Source organism: Hypanus sabinus, chromosome 17 (assembly GCF_030144855.1).
Source record: "Hypanus sabinus isolate sHypSab1 chromosome 17, sHypSab1.hap1, whole genome shotgun sequence".
Taxonomy (NCBI): Eukaryota; Metazoa; Chordata; class Chondrichthyes; order Myliobatiformes; family Dasyatidae; genus Hypanus; species Hypanus sabinus.
Genome location: NC_082722.1, coordinates 52,783,239 through 52,797,839, shown reverse-complemented (window position 1 = coordinate 52,797,839; position 14,601 = coordinate 52,783,239). Strand labels below are relative to the sequence as shown.

Sequence of the window (14,601 nt, the reverse complement as noted above, 5' to 3'; positions counted from 1 at the left end):
AACGACGCACGGTAGAGCAAGAAGAAAAGTTGAAGTGATAAAAACGGACTATAATGCGGCAGCGTCACGGGGTTATGAAACCGTCTACCAAATTATTAAACCGGCGGATTGATGTTCATTTATCCTTATTATGAGACGGTAAGAAAATGGAAAGGGAAATGCGGGGGTGGGGTGAGGTGTTCCTCGTTCATTGACAGCCGCTACTGAACAAACAAGTAATTCCCTCAGTAGGTGGCGATATCATTCAAAGTGGAAACCTGTGAAACATCTGTCAGGTTTTCCTGTCAGGGGGTCATTACCAAGGCAGCAGCTGTACTTTGACGTTAGTGACGTTACTCCGCTCCAGAAAGGCTGCACTTTTATTTTAGCAGCATCTCGTGTCACCGGTTCCAGCTGGCTACAGCCGGGGAAGTGACTGGAGCTGGAGTTTACTGGCAATAGCCGAGAGGGGAAATCACGGAGGAGAGAGGAGTTCGATGAGCGGGGCAGCGCCACCGATCCGCCCACTCTGGCGCTGAGACGTGCCGAGGCGGGAGGAGCCCGGCTGACACTCCTGAGCCAGCCAAGTTTCTCAAATGCACTTCACTCCTTCGCCCGCGTTGGGAGGTGGGATGAAGCCAGGGCGGGCGTCCGTTCGCTCCCAATGAGGGGGCTTACTGGTGGGATGTGAGCATTGCCAGGAGTCGGTGAGGACGAACCGGAACCTCAGCCCACTGCAGCCGCACATGTGCTTGTGCCGGGGCATGACAGTTCAGTAAAGGAGGTTGCCCTCGGTCGGTGATGGTTTCCTGACTTGAGAGCAGTGTGTGGAGTAATTTGGCAGCGAGAGGCCGGTGCCCGTGAGGATGGATCTACAGGTGCTGAGCGGCTTCTTCTACTGGCTGCTCCTGCCGCTCTCCCTCTTGGCCGGTGAGTGTTATCAGTGGTGTGTGGTGATTTCTGCCGGGCACTCGTTCATCAGGGAAAGTTGTTGCTGCAGTAACTTTTTCCAGTGATGTAACCGTGTGCCCCCTCTCGGGAATGCGAGAATCGTTTCTTTTAAAATCGCACAATTCAATCTTCCCTGCTCTTAACCCCACCCCTGCCGCGAAAGCAGCGAGCCCCTTCTCAACTCACTTTGAAAATGCTCTCGAAACACGTGTGTAATGAAAGTTTACGGGTAATTTGTTGCGACTAAAGGATGGAAGTAGTTTATTCCGTGATCTCTGAAATCAAAGTTAACATTATATGGTCCCAGAAATACCCTTCCATCCTCAAGTTCTACTACGCAGTGTGTTTGGTTTGAATCGATTTTTTTCTCAAAGTGTTTCACAAAAGTTCAGAATATCATTTTGTAAGGTTAATGTACCTGTATATGACGATGCAAACATTTCAGTTGGCATTTAGGATATTTCACTAAGATCATGCAAATCTATGAGGAGGGTAGTAATGGGGAGAAAGGAGAGGATCTGCAGATGCTCGAAATTCCAGCAACACACATAAAATGCTGGAGGAACTCAGCAGGTCAGGCAGCATCTATGGAAAGAGTACAGTCGACGTTTCGGGCCGAAACCCTTAGGCGGGATTGGGTAGTAATGGGACCCATTTCCACTCCCTCCCACAACCCGTCCCCGCCCAAACTAGGCTGATGTGGAACCCATTTTTGATTCTGCTCTGATATGATAACCTCAGAGTTCCTGTTTTATGTCAATCAGTCATCGCGGACTTGAGCAATACAAAAGAAATAGGAGCTAACATCCTTTTTTTTTAAACAAAGATGCATTTCCGACTTGTATCCCACATGGTCATGGTTGTTTGCTGGGTGGAAAAGATTACTGAACTTGATGGCTGGGTGAAGAAGTTTATTTAACAGGTCCATTTGTTGCTGAACCGTCCGGGAGTTTGAGATAGTCTCGCCATCATGTTGGGCTTGTGGAGCCATTGGTTCAATAAAACTTCATCAGACTAACTTTTTGTTAGAAAGAACAATAAAAATTGCAGATTCTTGATGTGAATTTTGTCTTTGTTACATTGGTAGCTATGGTGAGTGCTCTATTAAAATATAACTGTAAAGATAAGATCTGCATAAATGAGAATCAGGATATGGACTGAGTTCAGTTTATGAGAAATACCACAGTGCTGGGAAGAGCTTTCGCCTGGCAGAGCAAACTCAAGGAAATGAATCCAGTTGAGCTGAATCTTGTTTCTCTGAGTACTACGCAAGCACACTCATCAGACTATTTTACTAATTATGTACAACACTGAACAGTACAGGATAATACCCATGATGTTGAAAGGACCAGATGGGGCGGATGTGGAGAGGATGTCTTCTGTGGCGGGGGTATCCGGAACTAGAGGGCACAGCCTCAAAACAAAGGAGCAACCTTTTAGAACAGAGATAAGTGGGAATTCTTTTTAGCCATAGAGTAGTGATTCTGTGGAATGCTCTGCCACAGACTGCAATGGAGGCCAAGTCCGTGGGTATAGTTAAGGTGGAAGTTGATAGTTTCCTGATCAGTCAGTGCATCAATGGATATGGGGAGAAGAGGTGTAGGGGGCTGAGTGGGATCCAGGATCCGGGATCAGCCATGATGGAATGGTGGAGCAGACTTGATGGGCTGAATGGCCTAATTCTGCTCCTCTGATTTATGGTCTTATGCTGTGCTGACCCTTTAACTTAGTCCAAGATCAAACTAACCCTTCCCTCGCACATAGCCCTCCAATTTTCTTTTATCCATGTGCCTCTCCAAAAGTCTTTCAGATGTCACGAATGTATCTGCCTCTACCACCACCACCACCCTTGGCTGAGTATTCCACACACCTACCACTCTTCATATGTAAAAGAAACTACCTCTGACATTTCCCCTGTATTTTCCTTCCAACACCTTAAAGTTAGGGTCTTGTATTTGCCATTTCTGCCCTGGGAGAGTGTCTCTGGCTGTCCACTCTTGTAGGCCTCTGGCAAGTCATCTCTCATCCTCCTCGTAAAAGAGCTGGGGGAGTGGCATTGCTAATTAGGGGAAGAGTCACAACTGCAGAAAGTGAGGATGTTGTGGAGGGATTACCCACTGAGTCAGCGTCGACTGACGTCAGAAACAGGAAGAGAGAAACGACTCAATTGAGAGTATTCTGTAGGTCCTCCAAAAGCAACAGTGACATTGAGGAGTAAATTGGGATGCAGATTTTGGAAATGTGCAAAATAATAGGATGGTTGTCATGGGTAGTTTCAGCTTTCTTGATTTTGATTGGCACCTTCTTAGTGCAAAAGAGTTAGATTTGTTGGATGTGGACAGGCTGAGAGGAGAGGCCATACTAGAGCTAGTATTAGGCAATGGATCTGGTCAGATGACAGACCTCTTGGTAGGTGAGCATTTGAGAGATTGTGACCACAACTCCCTGACCACAAACAAGGTCAGGAGCTGATAGTATGGTAAAGTATTAAATCGGGGGAAGGCTAATGACAATGGTATTAGGCAAGAACTTGGGAGCATAAATTGGGAATGATGTTTTCAGGGGAATGTGCAACAGAAATATGGAAGTTGTTTAGGGAGCACTTACATGGAGTTCTAGAAAGGATGCTAGGGTTAAGGAATCATGGTTGACAAATGAGGTGGAACATTTATTCAAGAGGAAAAAAGAAGCATACTTAAGGTTTAGAAAGCAAAAATCAGAGAGAGCTTGTTGTGACTGTGATGGAAGTTACTAAAGCTGGTGATGTAGAAGTCTTTATTCATCATAACAAGCATTCTTCAGGAGACAGTCATGGAACAGTCTCTCCAATCCAGAAGTACATCGTACTTTTATATCCTTAAGATCAATGGTAACGGTAGACGATTCAATACAGGTTCAATAGTTACAATGACATCATTTACTTTAAATCTTTGGGTTGACAATATTCCCTTTGAATTGCATGTCTACCTTTGCTGAGACAAACTAATTGCAAACTTCTCTGAATTTACACAATGTTCACAATGTTACTATGGTGCAAATTCTTTAAACCCATAGTTGATACAGGGCAATTAACTAGATCCCATTGTCTTAATGTTTGGCTGATGCATATGCAATCTCTTAGAGTGTGGGCCAGCCTGTGCTTTTAACTTTGATTTACTGCTTGCAATTTACAATAAGGACTGAAGATTGGCTCCTGCTTGAGTTAATATCTGCTATATTCACATAAGTTCAGAATACTCCTTAACAGGGCACTTGAGAGTTATAAGGCAGAGAGGAAGGAACTCCCCTTGACACAGGAGAATTCAGGGTTATGGGGAAAAAACAGGCAGGTAGCCTGATCTTATTGAATGGCGGAGCAGGCTCGACAGGCCAGATGGCCTACTCCTGCTCCTATTTCTTCTGATGTAGTAGAGCTGGAAGGGGACTTGAGAAGGCCTTGGTGAATAGGATTAAGGAAAACCCTGTTCTATACGTGTGTAGAACAGGAAAGTGACTGGAGTGAGGTCTGAACCAATCAGGGATAAAGGGGGAGCATGTGCCTGAAGGTGAAAGAGATAAGGGAGGTCCTCAATGAATACTTTGCTTCAGTGTTCACCAGGGAGAGGTACTTTGAGATCAGCATAGAACAGGCTAATGTGCTGGAGCATGTTGAGGTTAAGAAAAAGAATGTGTTGAAGCTTCTGAGAAGCTTTAGGATAGAGAAGCCTCTGGGGCTAGTTGGAATGTACCCCAGGTTACTACAAGAAGTGAGGGAAGAGATTGTTGAGGTGTTGACAATGATCTTTGCAAACTCCCGGCTGCAGGAGTAGTACCAGAGGATTAGAGGGAGGAAAATGTTATTCCTTTGTTCAAGAAAGGTAATAAGAATATTCTGGGAATTGTAGACCAGTGCATGCTGAACTAATGCAGAGGATTCTCAGGGTTAAGGTTTACGAGCAATTGGAGAAGGATAGTCTTATTAGGGACAATCAGCATGGTCTTATGAGGGGCAGGTCATGCGTCACAAGCTCGATGGAGATTTTTGATGAAGGATAAGTGGTGGAGGTGTTGTATATGGATCTCAGTAAGGGATTTGACCTAGATTCCCCATGCTTAGCTCATCCTGAAAGTTGTGAGGCATGGGATTCTTAGCAATGTGGAGGAAAGGTCCATAGCTTGCTCAAAGTTGCTGTGCAAGTTTATAGGGTGGTTAAGAAGGTGTATGGTGTGTTAATCTTCATTAGGTAGAGAGGGTTGAATTCAAGAGCTGAGAGATAATGTTACAGCTCTATAAAACTCTGATTGGACCACACTTGAAGTCTTATGTTCAGTTCTGGTTGCCCATAGGAAGGATGTGGGTGTGTGTGTGTGTCAGCTTGCTTGCAAGTTGGAGCAATTATTTCTGTCTTTATCTCCACATAAGATGTGCAGCATGTTTAACATTGACATTTAGGCTTTCAAAATTTTTCATTCTAAAGTGACAGATATTCTAGCTGGGCATTATATATGTTTGTTTATGAGTTTGAACTAGTTGAATGGTCACATGCTGTAAGTGACAAGTCAGCAGCAAATTAATTTGATTTTTACAGATGCATGGGATGATACAATGTAAAAATGAATCAAGATTTTTTATACAAAAGGTTTGGAAATTATCACATCAGCTAAAATTACAGCTTATGACAATTATATCAACAAAAATGAAAATAGTTTGTCATCAAATATAGATTTGAAAATTATTTTATTTTGAAAATGAAAACTGGAATTTAATACTATCTTAATACAAATTTTTCATCCAGTGTTCCTTCATGGAGGGCCTGAGGTAAGGAGAGATGGGATAGGCTGGGACTGTCTTCCCTGGTTGAGGGTGACCTTAGTACATAAAAACATGGGGGGTAGAGCAAAGAGGTGAATGCTCATGCTCAGTCTTCTTCGGAGGGTAGAATTGTCTGGAACTAGAGGGCATGGGTTTAAAGTGAGAGCGACCTGAGAGACAAGTTTTTCCATGCAGATGATAACACATCAATAACTTATCAACCTCTGCTTGAAATGTACTCTTTGACTTGGCCTCCATAACTGTCCATGGCAATGAATTTGACAGATTCACCACCCTCTGGCTAAAAAATTCCCCTAATTTATTTTCTAAATGTCATCCCTCTGTTCTGATGCTGTGCCCTCTGGTCCTTAACTCACTCACTATAGGAAACGTACCCTCCACATCCACTCTATCGTGGCCTTTCAATATTCAATAGGTTTAAATGAAATCCCTCTCATTCTCATAAACTCCAACGAGTACAGACTTAGAGCCATCAAATGCTTCTTAAATGTTAACCCTTTCTTTCCTGGAATCATTCTCATGAACCTCCTCTGTACCCTCTCCAGGAGGCCAGCACATCTTTTCATAGATAAGGGACCCAAAATTGCTCCCAAGTGCAGTCAGACCAATGCCTTATAAAGCCTCTCAGCATTACATCCTCACTTTTGTATTCTAGTCCTCTCAAAATGAATGCTAACATTGCATTTCTTTCTTACCACTGACTCAATCTGCAAATTAACCTTTAGAGAATCCTGCACAAAGTGTGCCAAGTCCTTTTATACCTCAGATTTTTATATTTTCTTCCTGTTTAGAAAATAGTCTGCACCTTTATTCCTTTTACCAAGTGCATAGCCAAACACTTCCCAAAACTGTTTTCCATCTGCCACTTCTTTACCTATTTTCCCAATTTGTCATAGTCCTTCTGCTTAACACTTTCTGCCCCTCCACCTACAAACTTGGCCACAACATTATTTATTTCGTCATCCAAATAATTGACATATAATGTGAAAAGAATTGGTACCAATGGTACCCTGTGGAACATCACGAGTTACTGGCAGCCAACCAGAAAAAGCCCCCTTTATTCCCACTCTTTGCCTCCTGTCAATCAGCCAATCTTCTATCAATGTTAGTATGTTTCCTGTAATACCATGGGCTCTTATCCTTTTTTAAACAGCCTGAAGTATGGCACCTTGTCAAAGGCCTTCTGAAAATTCAAGTGACCAACCTCTACCAACTCTCCTTTGTCTATCCTGCTTGTTATTTCCTCAAAGAATTCCCACAGAACTCAGGCAAGATTTTCCCTAAAGGAAACCATGCTGACTAAGGCCTATTTTATCATGTGCTTCTAAGTATCCTGAAACCACATCCTCAACAAACAACTCCAACATCTTCCCAACCATGCTAACTGGCCTAAAGTTTCCTTTCTTCTGAAACCCTCCCTTCTGAAAGAGTGGAGTGATATTTGCAATTTTTCAGTCCTCTGGAACTATTCCAGAAGCAAGTAATTCTTGAAAGGTCATGATTACTGCTTCCACAATCTCTTTAGCTACCTCTTTCAGAATCCTGGGATGTAGTCCATCTGGTTTAGGTGACTTGTATATCTTCCAAACTTTCAGCTTCCCAAGCACCTTCTCCCTAGTAGTAGCAACTTCACTCACTTAGCCCTGACGTTCTTGAATTTCTGGCATACTACTAGTGTCTCCCACAGTGAAGACTGACTCAAAATACTTACTTAGTACGTCTACCATTTCTTTGTGCCCTATTGCTTTCTCTAGCGTTATTTTCCAGCAGTCTGATACCCACTATCACCTCTCTTTTACTCTTTATCTATCTGAAAAAAAACCCATTTTGTATCTTCTGTCACATTATTGGCTTTTTAGTTGAATTCTGTTGGTTATTACCTGCTTCACAACCCTCGAACTTCCCACTATTATTATATGCCCTGTCTTTTGCTTTTATGCTGTCTTTGACTTCCCTTGTCAGCCATGATTACCGCATTTTCCCTTTAGAATACTACTTAACCTTTGCCTTCCAAATTGCCCCCAGAAACTCCAGACATTGCTGTCCGCCATCATCTCTGACACGGCCCCCTTCCAGTCAGCTTTGGCCTGCTGCTCTCCCATGCCTCTGTAATTCCATTTACTGCACTATAATACTGATACATCTGACTTTATCTTCTCCCTCTCAAACTGCAGGGTGAATTCTATCATACTATGATCACTATCTCCTAGCGGTTCCCTTACCTTAAGCTCCCTAATCACATCTGATTCATTGCATAACACCAAATCTAGAACTGCCTTTCCCCTGGTGGGCTCATTCACAAGCTGCTCTTGTAAGAATTCTACAAATTCCCCGTCTTGGGATCTAGTGCCAATCTGATTTTCCCAATTGAAATCCCCCATGACTATTACAACATTGCACTTTTTACATATCTTTTCTATCTCACATTATAATTAATATCCCACATCCTGGCTACTTTTCAGAAACTCACATTTACTACTTAGGGTCATTTTACCATTGCAGTTCCTTAACTCGGCCCACAAGGATTCTACATCTTCCATTCCTATGTAACCTCTTTTTAAGGATTTTATATATTTTTTTAAACAATAGAGCTGCCTCACTCTCTCTGCCTGCTTGCCAGTCCTTTTGATACTTGGACGTTAAGCTCCCATCTGTGATCTTCTTGTAGTCACGACTCAGTGATGCCCACGTGTCATACCTGCCCAACTCTTAATTGCGCTACAAGATCATCTGCCTTATTCTGAATACTGCATGCACTCAAATATAACACCTTCAGTCCCATATTCATCACCCTTTAAGATTTTAGCCCTGTTACATTTTAACTCATCCCACTGACAGCAATTTTGTCCTGTCGTCTGCCTGTCCTTCCTCACATTCTCACTACACTCTCCGCCTAATTGTACATCAACTGCCTCACCCTCAGCTCTATCACTCCAGTTCCTGTCCTCCTGCCAAATTAGTTTAAACCCTCCCCAACAGCTCGAGCCAACCTGCCAGCAAGGATATTGATCCCCCTCGGGTTGAGGTGTAACTTGTCCATTTTGTACAGGCCATACCTTCTGCCGAAGAGATCCCGATGATCCAGAAATCTGAGACCCTGACCCTGTACCAATTGTTCATCTAATTATTCATCTGTATTATCATCCTATTCCTGCCCTAACTAGCACATCATGCTACCTTGAAATTACTACCTTTGAGGTTCTGCTATTCACCCTCTTCCCTAACTCACCATACTTCCTGTGCAACACTTAAAAGACATTTGGACAGGTTTGTGAATAGGATAGTTTTATTGAGAAATGGACCAAATGCAGGTGAATGGGACTAGCTTAGGAAGGCACCTTGGCTAGCATGGACAATTTGGGTTGAAGGGCCTCTTTCAACCCATGATGAAATGGCAGAGCAGACTGGATGGGCCAGATGGCCTAAATCTGCTCCTATATCTTATGGTTTCCATGCTGTAAGCTCTGAGTCTCTGACTAAAAGAACATTTGGAGATGAAGCCCTCAAATCTGGCATAAAACCCACAGTTTACCAAACAGCAGTGATTCCTCCCTTCCTAAATGAACAACCTACGGATGATGGCTCAAGGTACTGGAAACTTGCAACCAGTGCTATCTCTGCAAAGTCCTCCAATTACACTGGAAAGTTAAGTAACCCAGTGTCCATGTCCTGTTCCAGCCAACATTCCTGCCATTGAGACTCTTAATTACACTTGGTCGACTCCTGTGGATAGGTCGAGTAGTTTACATGCTTGACACCAGACTCCAGAAACAGATGCTCTATTTTGAGTTCTGTCACAGGATCTGATTACTAGGTAGAGAGAGGAAAATGTTCATCAATGTACTCAAAGCCTGTGTGGAAAAATGCAAATTCCCCCACAGCTCCTGGGAATTCCTGGCCTATAACCAGTAAAAGTGGAGATGCTTTTGGGAAGGTGCTGTAAGCATCGAGCCCGAGTGTTGGGGGCACACTGAGCCCGTGTAAACAGTGGAAGGAGCACCACCACCTTACAAGCTGTTCACCCACCCATTCCTCCTCATGTGGAAATGTACATTTTCCATATTAGCCTCATCAGTCACCTCAGAACTCATAGAACAGGGTGGAAGAAAGCCATCCTTCATCCTGAGGGATTCGCTCAAAGTCCAGCCCAGAGGTTAAAAAGCCGTGCCAGGGCAATCATGTTAATTTGCTTGGCATAAACAAGACCCAGTTTGAGTCAAATCTGTTGCTGTTTTACCCTTCATCCAATTTAATAGACTTTAGTCAATAGTAAGTAGAAGTGTCTATACAGACTGTGTGTGTTCTTGTTTGCCTTCTGCAATTGAATTGAAAGTAAGAAGGCATTCAAGTGCAATACTGATTGTACCTATTTCCAATTGCCCCTCAAATCTCCATTAAAGTAAGTTTTCCACTCACATTTCAAATCCGTCTTTTAAGTTTTAGACTTGCCTGCCGTGGGAATTGACTATTTGCTATGTTCTAACCAATGGTTTGTATAGCTACTATGTGACTTTCTAACTCTTGTACTCAGTGCTGCAACTTATGAAGGCAAGCATGCCAAATAACGTCTTAACTACCCTATCCACCTGCGTCATCATTTTCAGGAAACTGTGAACTGTCACTCTAAGGTCTATCTGTACATCAACACTTCTGAGGTCTCTGCCCTTTATGGTATATCCTCTCAGTGTTTCACATAACAAAGTGCATTACCTCACACTTGTCTGGATTAAATTCCATCTCCTACCACTCCGTCCACCTTTCAGATGATCAGTTGAATTCTTCGTTATTGGCAGCTCCTGGATTTTTTGTGCCATATCCCTTGCTGCTTTGAGTATTGCTATACCTACAGTTACTAGGCATGCCTTGTTAGATTTTGATCTGTTTACTTAAATGATCATATCAAATCCTTTGTAGTAATGAACCATGGTTTTAAAACCTCTTTAAAATCAGTGATTAATATTTTGCTTGAGTAATGTTTATTATTACCTTTTTACATGGAGTTGTGTTTACCTCAGACTTGAAGATTTGTGAATCTGTTTGTCATTAAAGTAGAAAGAAAGTATCCTATCTATTACACAAGTGCTAATGTCCATCCTAACACTGATGTGAACTTATAAATGATAATGATTCTAATTTGTAATGTCAAAGTTCTGATAAATAATTTTCTTTTGGAAGAGAAAGAAAGGACAAGTCTGCTTATTTTGATGGAACATGCTTTTGTTGCATTGTGTGTGGGATTTTCAGGTCTGATATACTGTTGACAGAACATCCTCTATTATTTGAATGGTAAATTGATTTTTTCAGAAGATGACCAAAAAACTCTTTAATGGAAGCTTATGGTTGGGTTTTGATTTATCTTTTTAGTTGAAGAATAGTGCAGAGAGCATGATTATTTCAAACAAGCACTAAAATGCTTTTTTTAAAGAAGAATTTGGATTTGATAAATCCTTGGAAAATGATATTTTTAAAATGTTGTACATCAAGTTAGTCCAGATAGCCCCAGTAATGTGCTAACTTCAGCATAATTGGAATCTGTTTTGCACCCTTGCAGCAGTCTGCTTTGAGGCTGTGGTCTCTGGTTGCTTTACTTGACCAGTCCATGGCTAGTGAGGTGTCAGTAATGGCTTCTCTGTTCTCTGTTCAAGCAATCACTTCCACCTTTCCCCAAGAATTCTCCCCCATCAACTGCACGCAAAATCACAACTTCACTTTCTATATGCAAACTGAAAATATCCAGTTCAACCTTTGCAAAGTTGAGCAAAGGCCTGGGAGGACAGTTGAAAATGGAAATAACTCTTCGGAGAATAGTCAATTTATTCTGTAGTTACATTGCCACCCTGCTGTGAAATAATAATGGATAATTAGGTAAATCAATTTATGTGGAAGTTGCAAAGGCTGGATAGGAGTAACAGACAAAATCATTCCATCATGTAGAACACATGACTATGACTTTGTGTTAAGTTTATTCAACAGTCACTTCCAAAGTTCATTGACTACTGAGGATGGCTGGATAATATTTTTTGTCTGCAACCAGAGTGTTTCCATTAAAATGTTCCTATTGTACTAAAAGTGGTAAGTGGTAAAATAAATATTGTTATGGTGGTTTATTGTTTTTAGATCTGTATACCACATTGCAGAACTATCTTGATTGAGAGCAATACCAAGCAAAGCTGAATCCCAATTCTTAATTCCCACCCTCTTATCAATGGGAAATTTATGGATCTTTTGCCCCTCCTTACAAATTATAGAAAATTAATGATAAGCTCTTGATAAATAACACATTGTGGGAAGAAATTTTGTGACTAAGAGAAAATGTAGTTAAAGATCAAATCTTTCCTGTATTTTGTAAAGCTGCACACACCAAGAGAATTTTACCTAAACTGTGGAAGTTCATTCCTTTTGGAAATCTTTTTGAATAACCGAACCTTCAGTGGTAATATCAGTTCTAAGTGTTTCTTTACATTGGATTGATTGTTGTTTGGGGGAGGAAAAGCACTAACTGAAACAATTCTGATATTTTTTGTCAAACCACTGTTTACAATTTTTAGATTTAGTGACTGATAATTAACTAAAACTAAAGATTTCTAATTAAAAATGTACTCCTTGCTGAAAGTAGAAAATAGCTATTAAACAATTTTAACATTAATCTATGTGCTGCTGATGAAAAATCCAATAACGGTGAGAGTGACACAGGACTGCGTAGCCTTGAGATTAACAGTGTGAAAGCTAACAGGAGATGAACAATATGGCTTATACCAGAAGTGAACGGCAGATTAATTAAAATGGAATTGGACACTGGCTCAGCTGTTTCAGTTATTCCACAAAATGAGTTTGAGCGACATTTCATAGATACTAAACTGAAGCCTGCAGATATCCAGCTAAGAACCTGTACTGGAGAAAAGATAACTCCTGTTGGACTGACATTTGTAACAGTGAAATACAACAACCAACAAACTGCAGTGTGGGTTAGTGATTGGCTGAGACAACTACAATTTGATTGGAGATCCATCCACTATTTGCATGCTGTATCCCCTGCAATGGAGTCAACTGAAAGTGAATTAAGGAAGGTACTGGTTGATGCTACAGTCGTGTTCAAGGATGGCACTGGAAAATTCAAACATAGTGTTAAATGGTAAATGCCACATTCAAGCATTCCAAAACCCGTCCAGTCCCTCTTACCATCTGTGATGAAGAGGCCTGTGAACTGGATCGCATGGAGCTGAAGGTATTCTTTCCAAGGTTGAGTGGGGCCCATTGGCAACACTAATGGTCTCAGTAGCCATGAAAAATGGGTCTGCCAGAATCTGTGGTGATTTTAAGGTCACCATCAACCTAGTACTGAAAATGGATCAATACCCCCTGCTCAGGATAGTAGATATCTTTGCAAAACTTTCTAGAGGGAAACACTTCAGCAATGTGGAATTGGCTGAAGTCTACCTGCAAATGGAGATGGAAGAAGAGTCCAACGTATTTCTCCATAAAACTCACAAAGGACACTACTGCTATAATAGGCTTACTTTTGGAGTAGCATCTACACCTACACTCTGGCAGAAAGCTATGGACCAGATGCTGCAAGGCTGCCCAGGCACTCAATGTTCTGAATTACATCATTTTTACTGGTAAGGATGACAAGGAATATCTCCAAAATTTCAAGACGGTGTTAAAAAGATTACAAACTTTGTAGAAGATTATGGGCTTAGAGCATGCTGCAACAAGTCTGAATTCTTTAAATCAAGCCTCACTTACTGTGATCATATTGTCAGTGGGCAAAGATTACACAAATGTGCTGAGAAAATTCAAGCAGTGGTGGATGCCACAAGACCAAAGTTGCGGTCACACTTGAGGTCCTTTTAAAGATTTGTCAATTACTATAACAGGTTTTTGCCAAACCTGGCTAATGTGCTCCGCCTCTTGAACTCATTGCTACAGAGCAGGATGAAAAAGCAATGGACAAAGCACGGTGGAGTGGCTTTCCAAAGGACAAAGGAAATAGTGATGTCAGACAATGTATTGCGCATTTTGATCCACATCATCCTGTGATGCTTGGCTGTAGTATGTGTACAGCATGTCACAGGTTATAAGTGACTGATGTGAATGCCCCATAGCCTTTGCATCAAGTTTCCCTAACCACCATAGAGAAAAATTATATGCAGATTGCCAGAGAGGTCCTGAGTCTGGTTTGGGGTGTAAAATGTTTCAGCCACTTCCTTTGTGGGAGAGAGTTTACCCTCATTACTGATCATCAGCCATTGGTGCGCATTTTCGATCCACGGAAGGGTGTTCCACTAACAGCAGCACAAATACAGGGAAGGGCTCTGTTTATTAGAAGTCACAATTACAGCATTGAATTCAAAAGGACAGCCAATCATAGAAATGCTGATGGATTATATCGTTTACCCTTGGAAAAGGAAATAGCTGAAAAATTTACAAAAGGGGACAATCCTCTGAATGTATTCTTCCTCATGCAAATTGAGAGTCTCTCTATTACAGCAGAGATGGTGAAAAGCCCCCACACCGTCTCAGGCCTACATGGCAACACAAAATGGCTGGAATGTGTAATAGAACTACCAGCTTCCCCATTTTATTCAGAGCTGGGATGAACTTGATTTGAATGGAAGTTGACTTGTGTGGGGATTGAATGTTGTTGTACCATCCAAGCTGAGAGCTAACGTGTTGGAGGGGCTACATGCTGGTCATCTAGATGTGGTCAAAATGAAAGCATTGTCTTGAAGCTTTATCTGGAGGCCTGGAATAGATCAATAGATCGAGCAGCTTGCCATGCACTGTTCAGAATGCTAAGATGTTTAGAAAATGCCAACAACATCTCGGAGAAGAAAGAAGAAATGAGAAGGAAGATG

General features: G+C 41.7%; 1 protein-coding gene across 5 annotated transcripts in view; it reads left to right on the top strand.

The window, feature by feature from the left end:
- Positions 1–389: 389 nt before the first annotated feature.
- Positions 390–14,601, top strand: part of piezo1 (piezo-type mechanosensitive ion channel component 1) — a 273,692-nt gene continuing 259,480 nt past the window's right edge. For 3 of the 5 annotated variants that reach the window (XM_059993071.1, XM_059993069.1, XM_059993072.1), the window contains exon 1: positions 390–909. In XM_059993071.1, the coding sequence (XP_059849054.1) occupies positions 846–909 (64 nt within the window). In that variant the 5' untranslated portion in view covers positions 390–845. The remainder of the gene's footprint in view (positions 910–14,601) is intronic. The other 2 variants (XM_059993074.1, XM_059993070.1) reach the window with 1 other exon arrangement.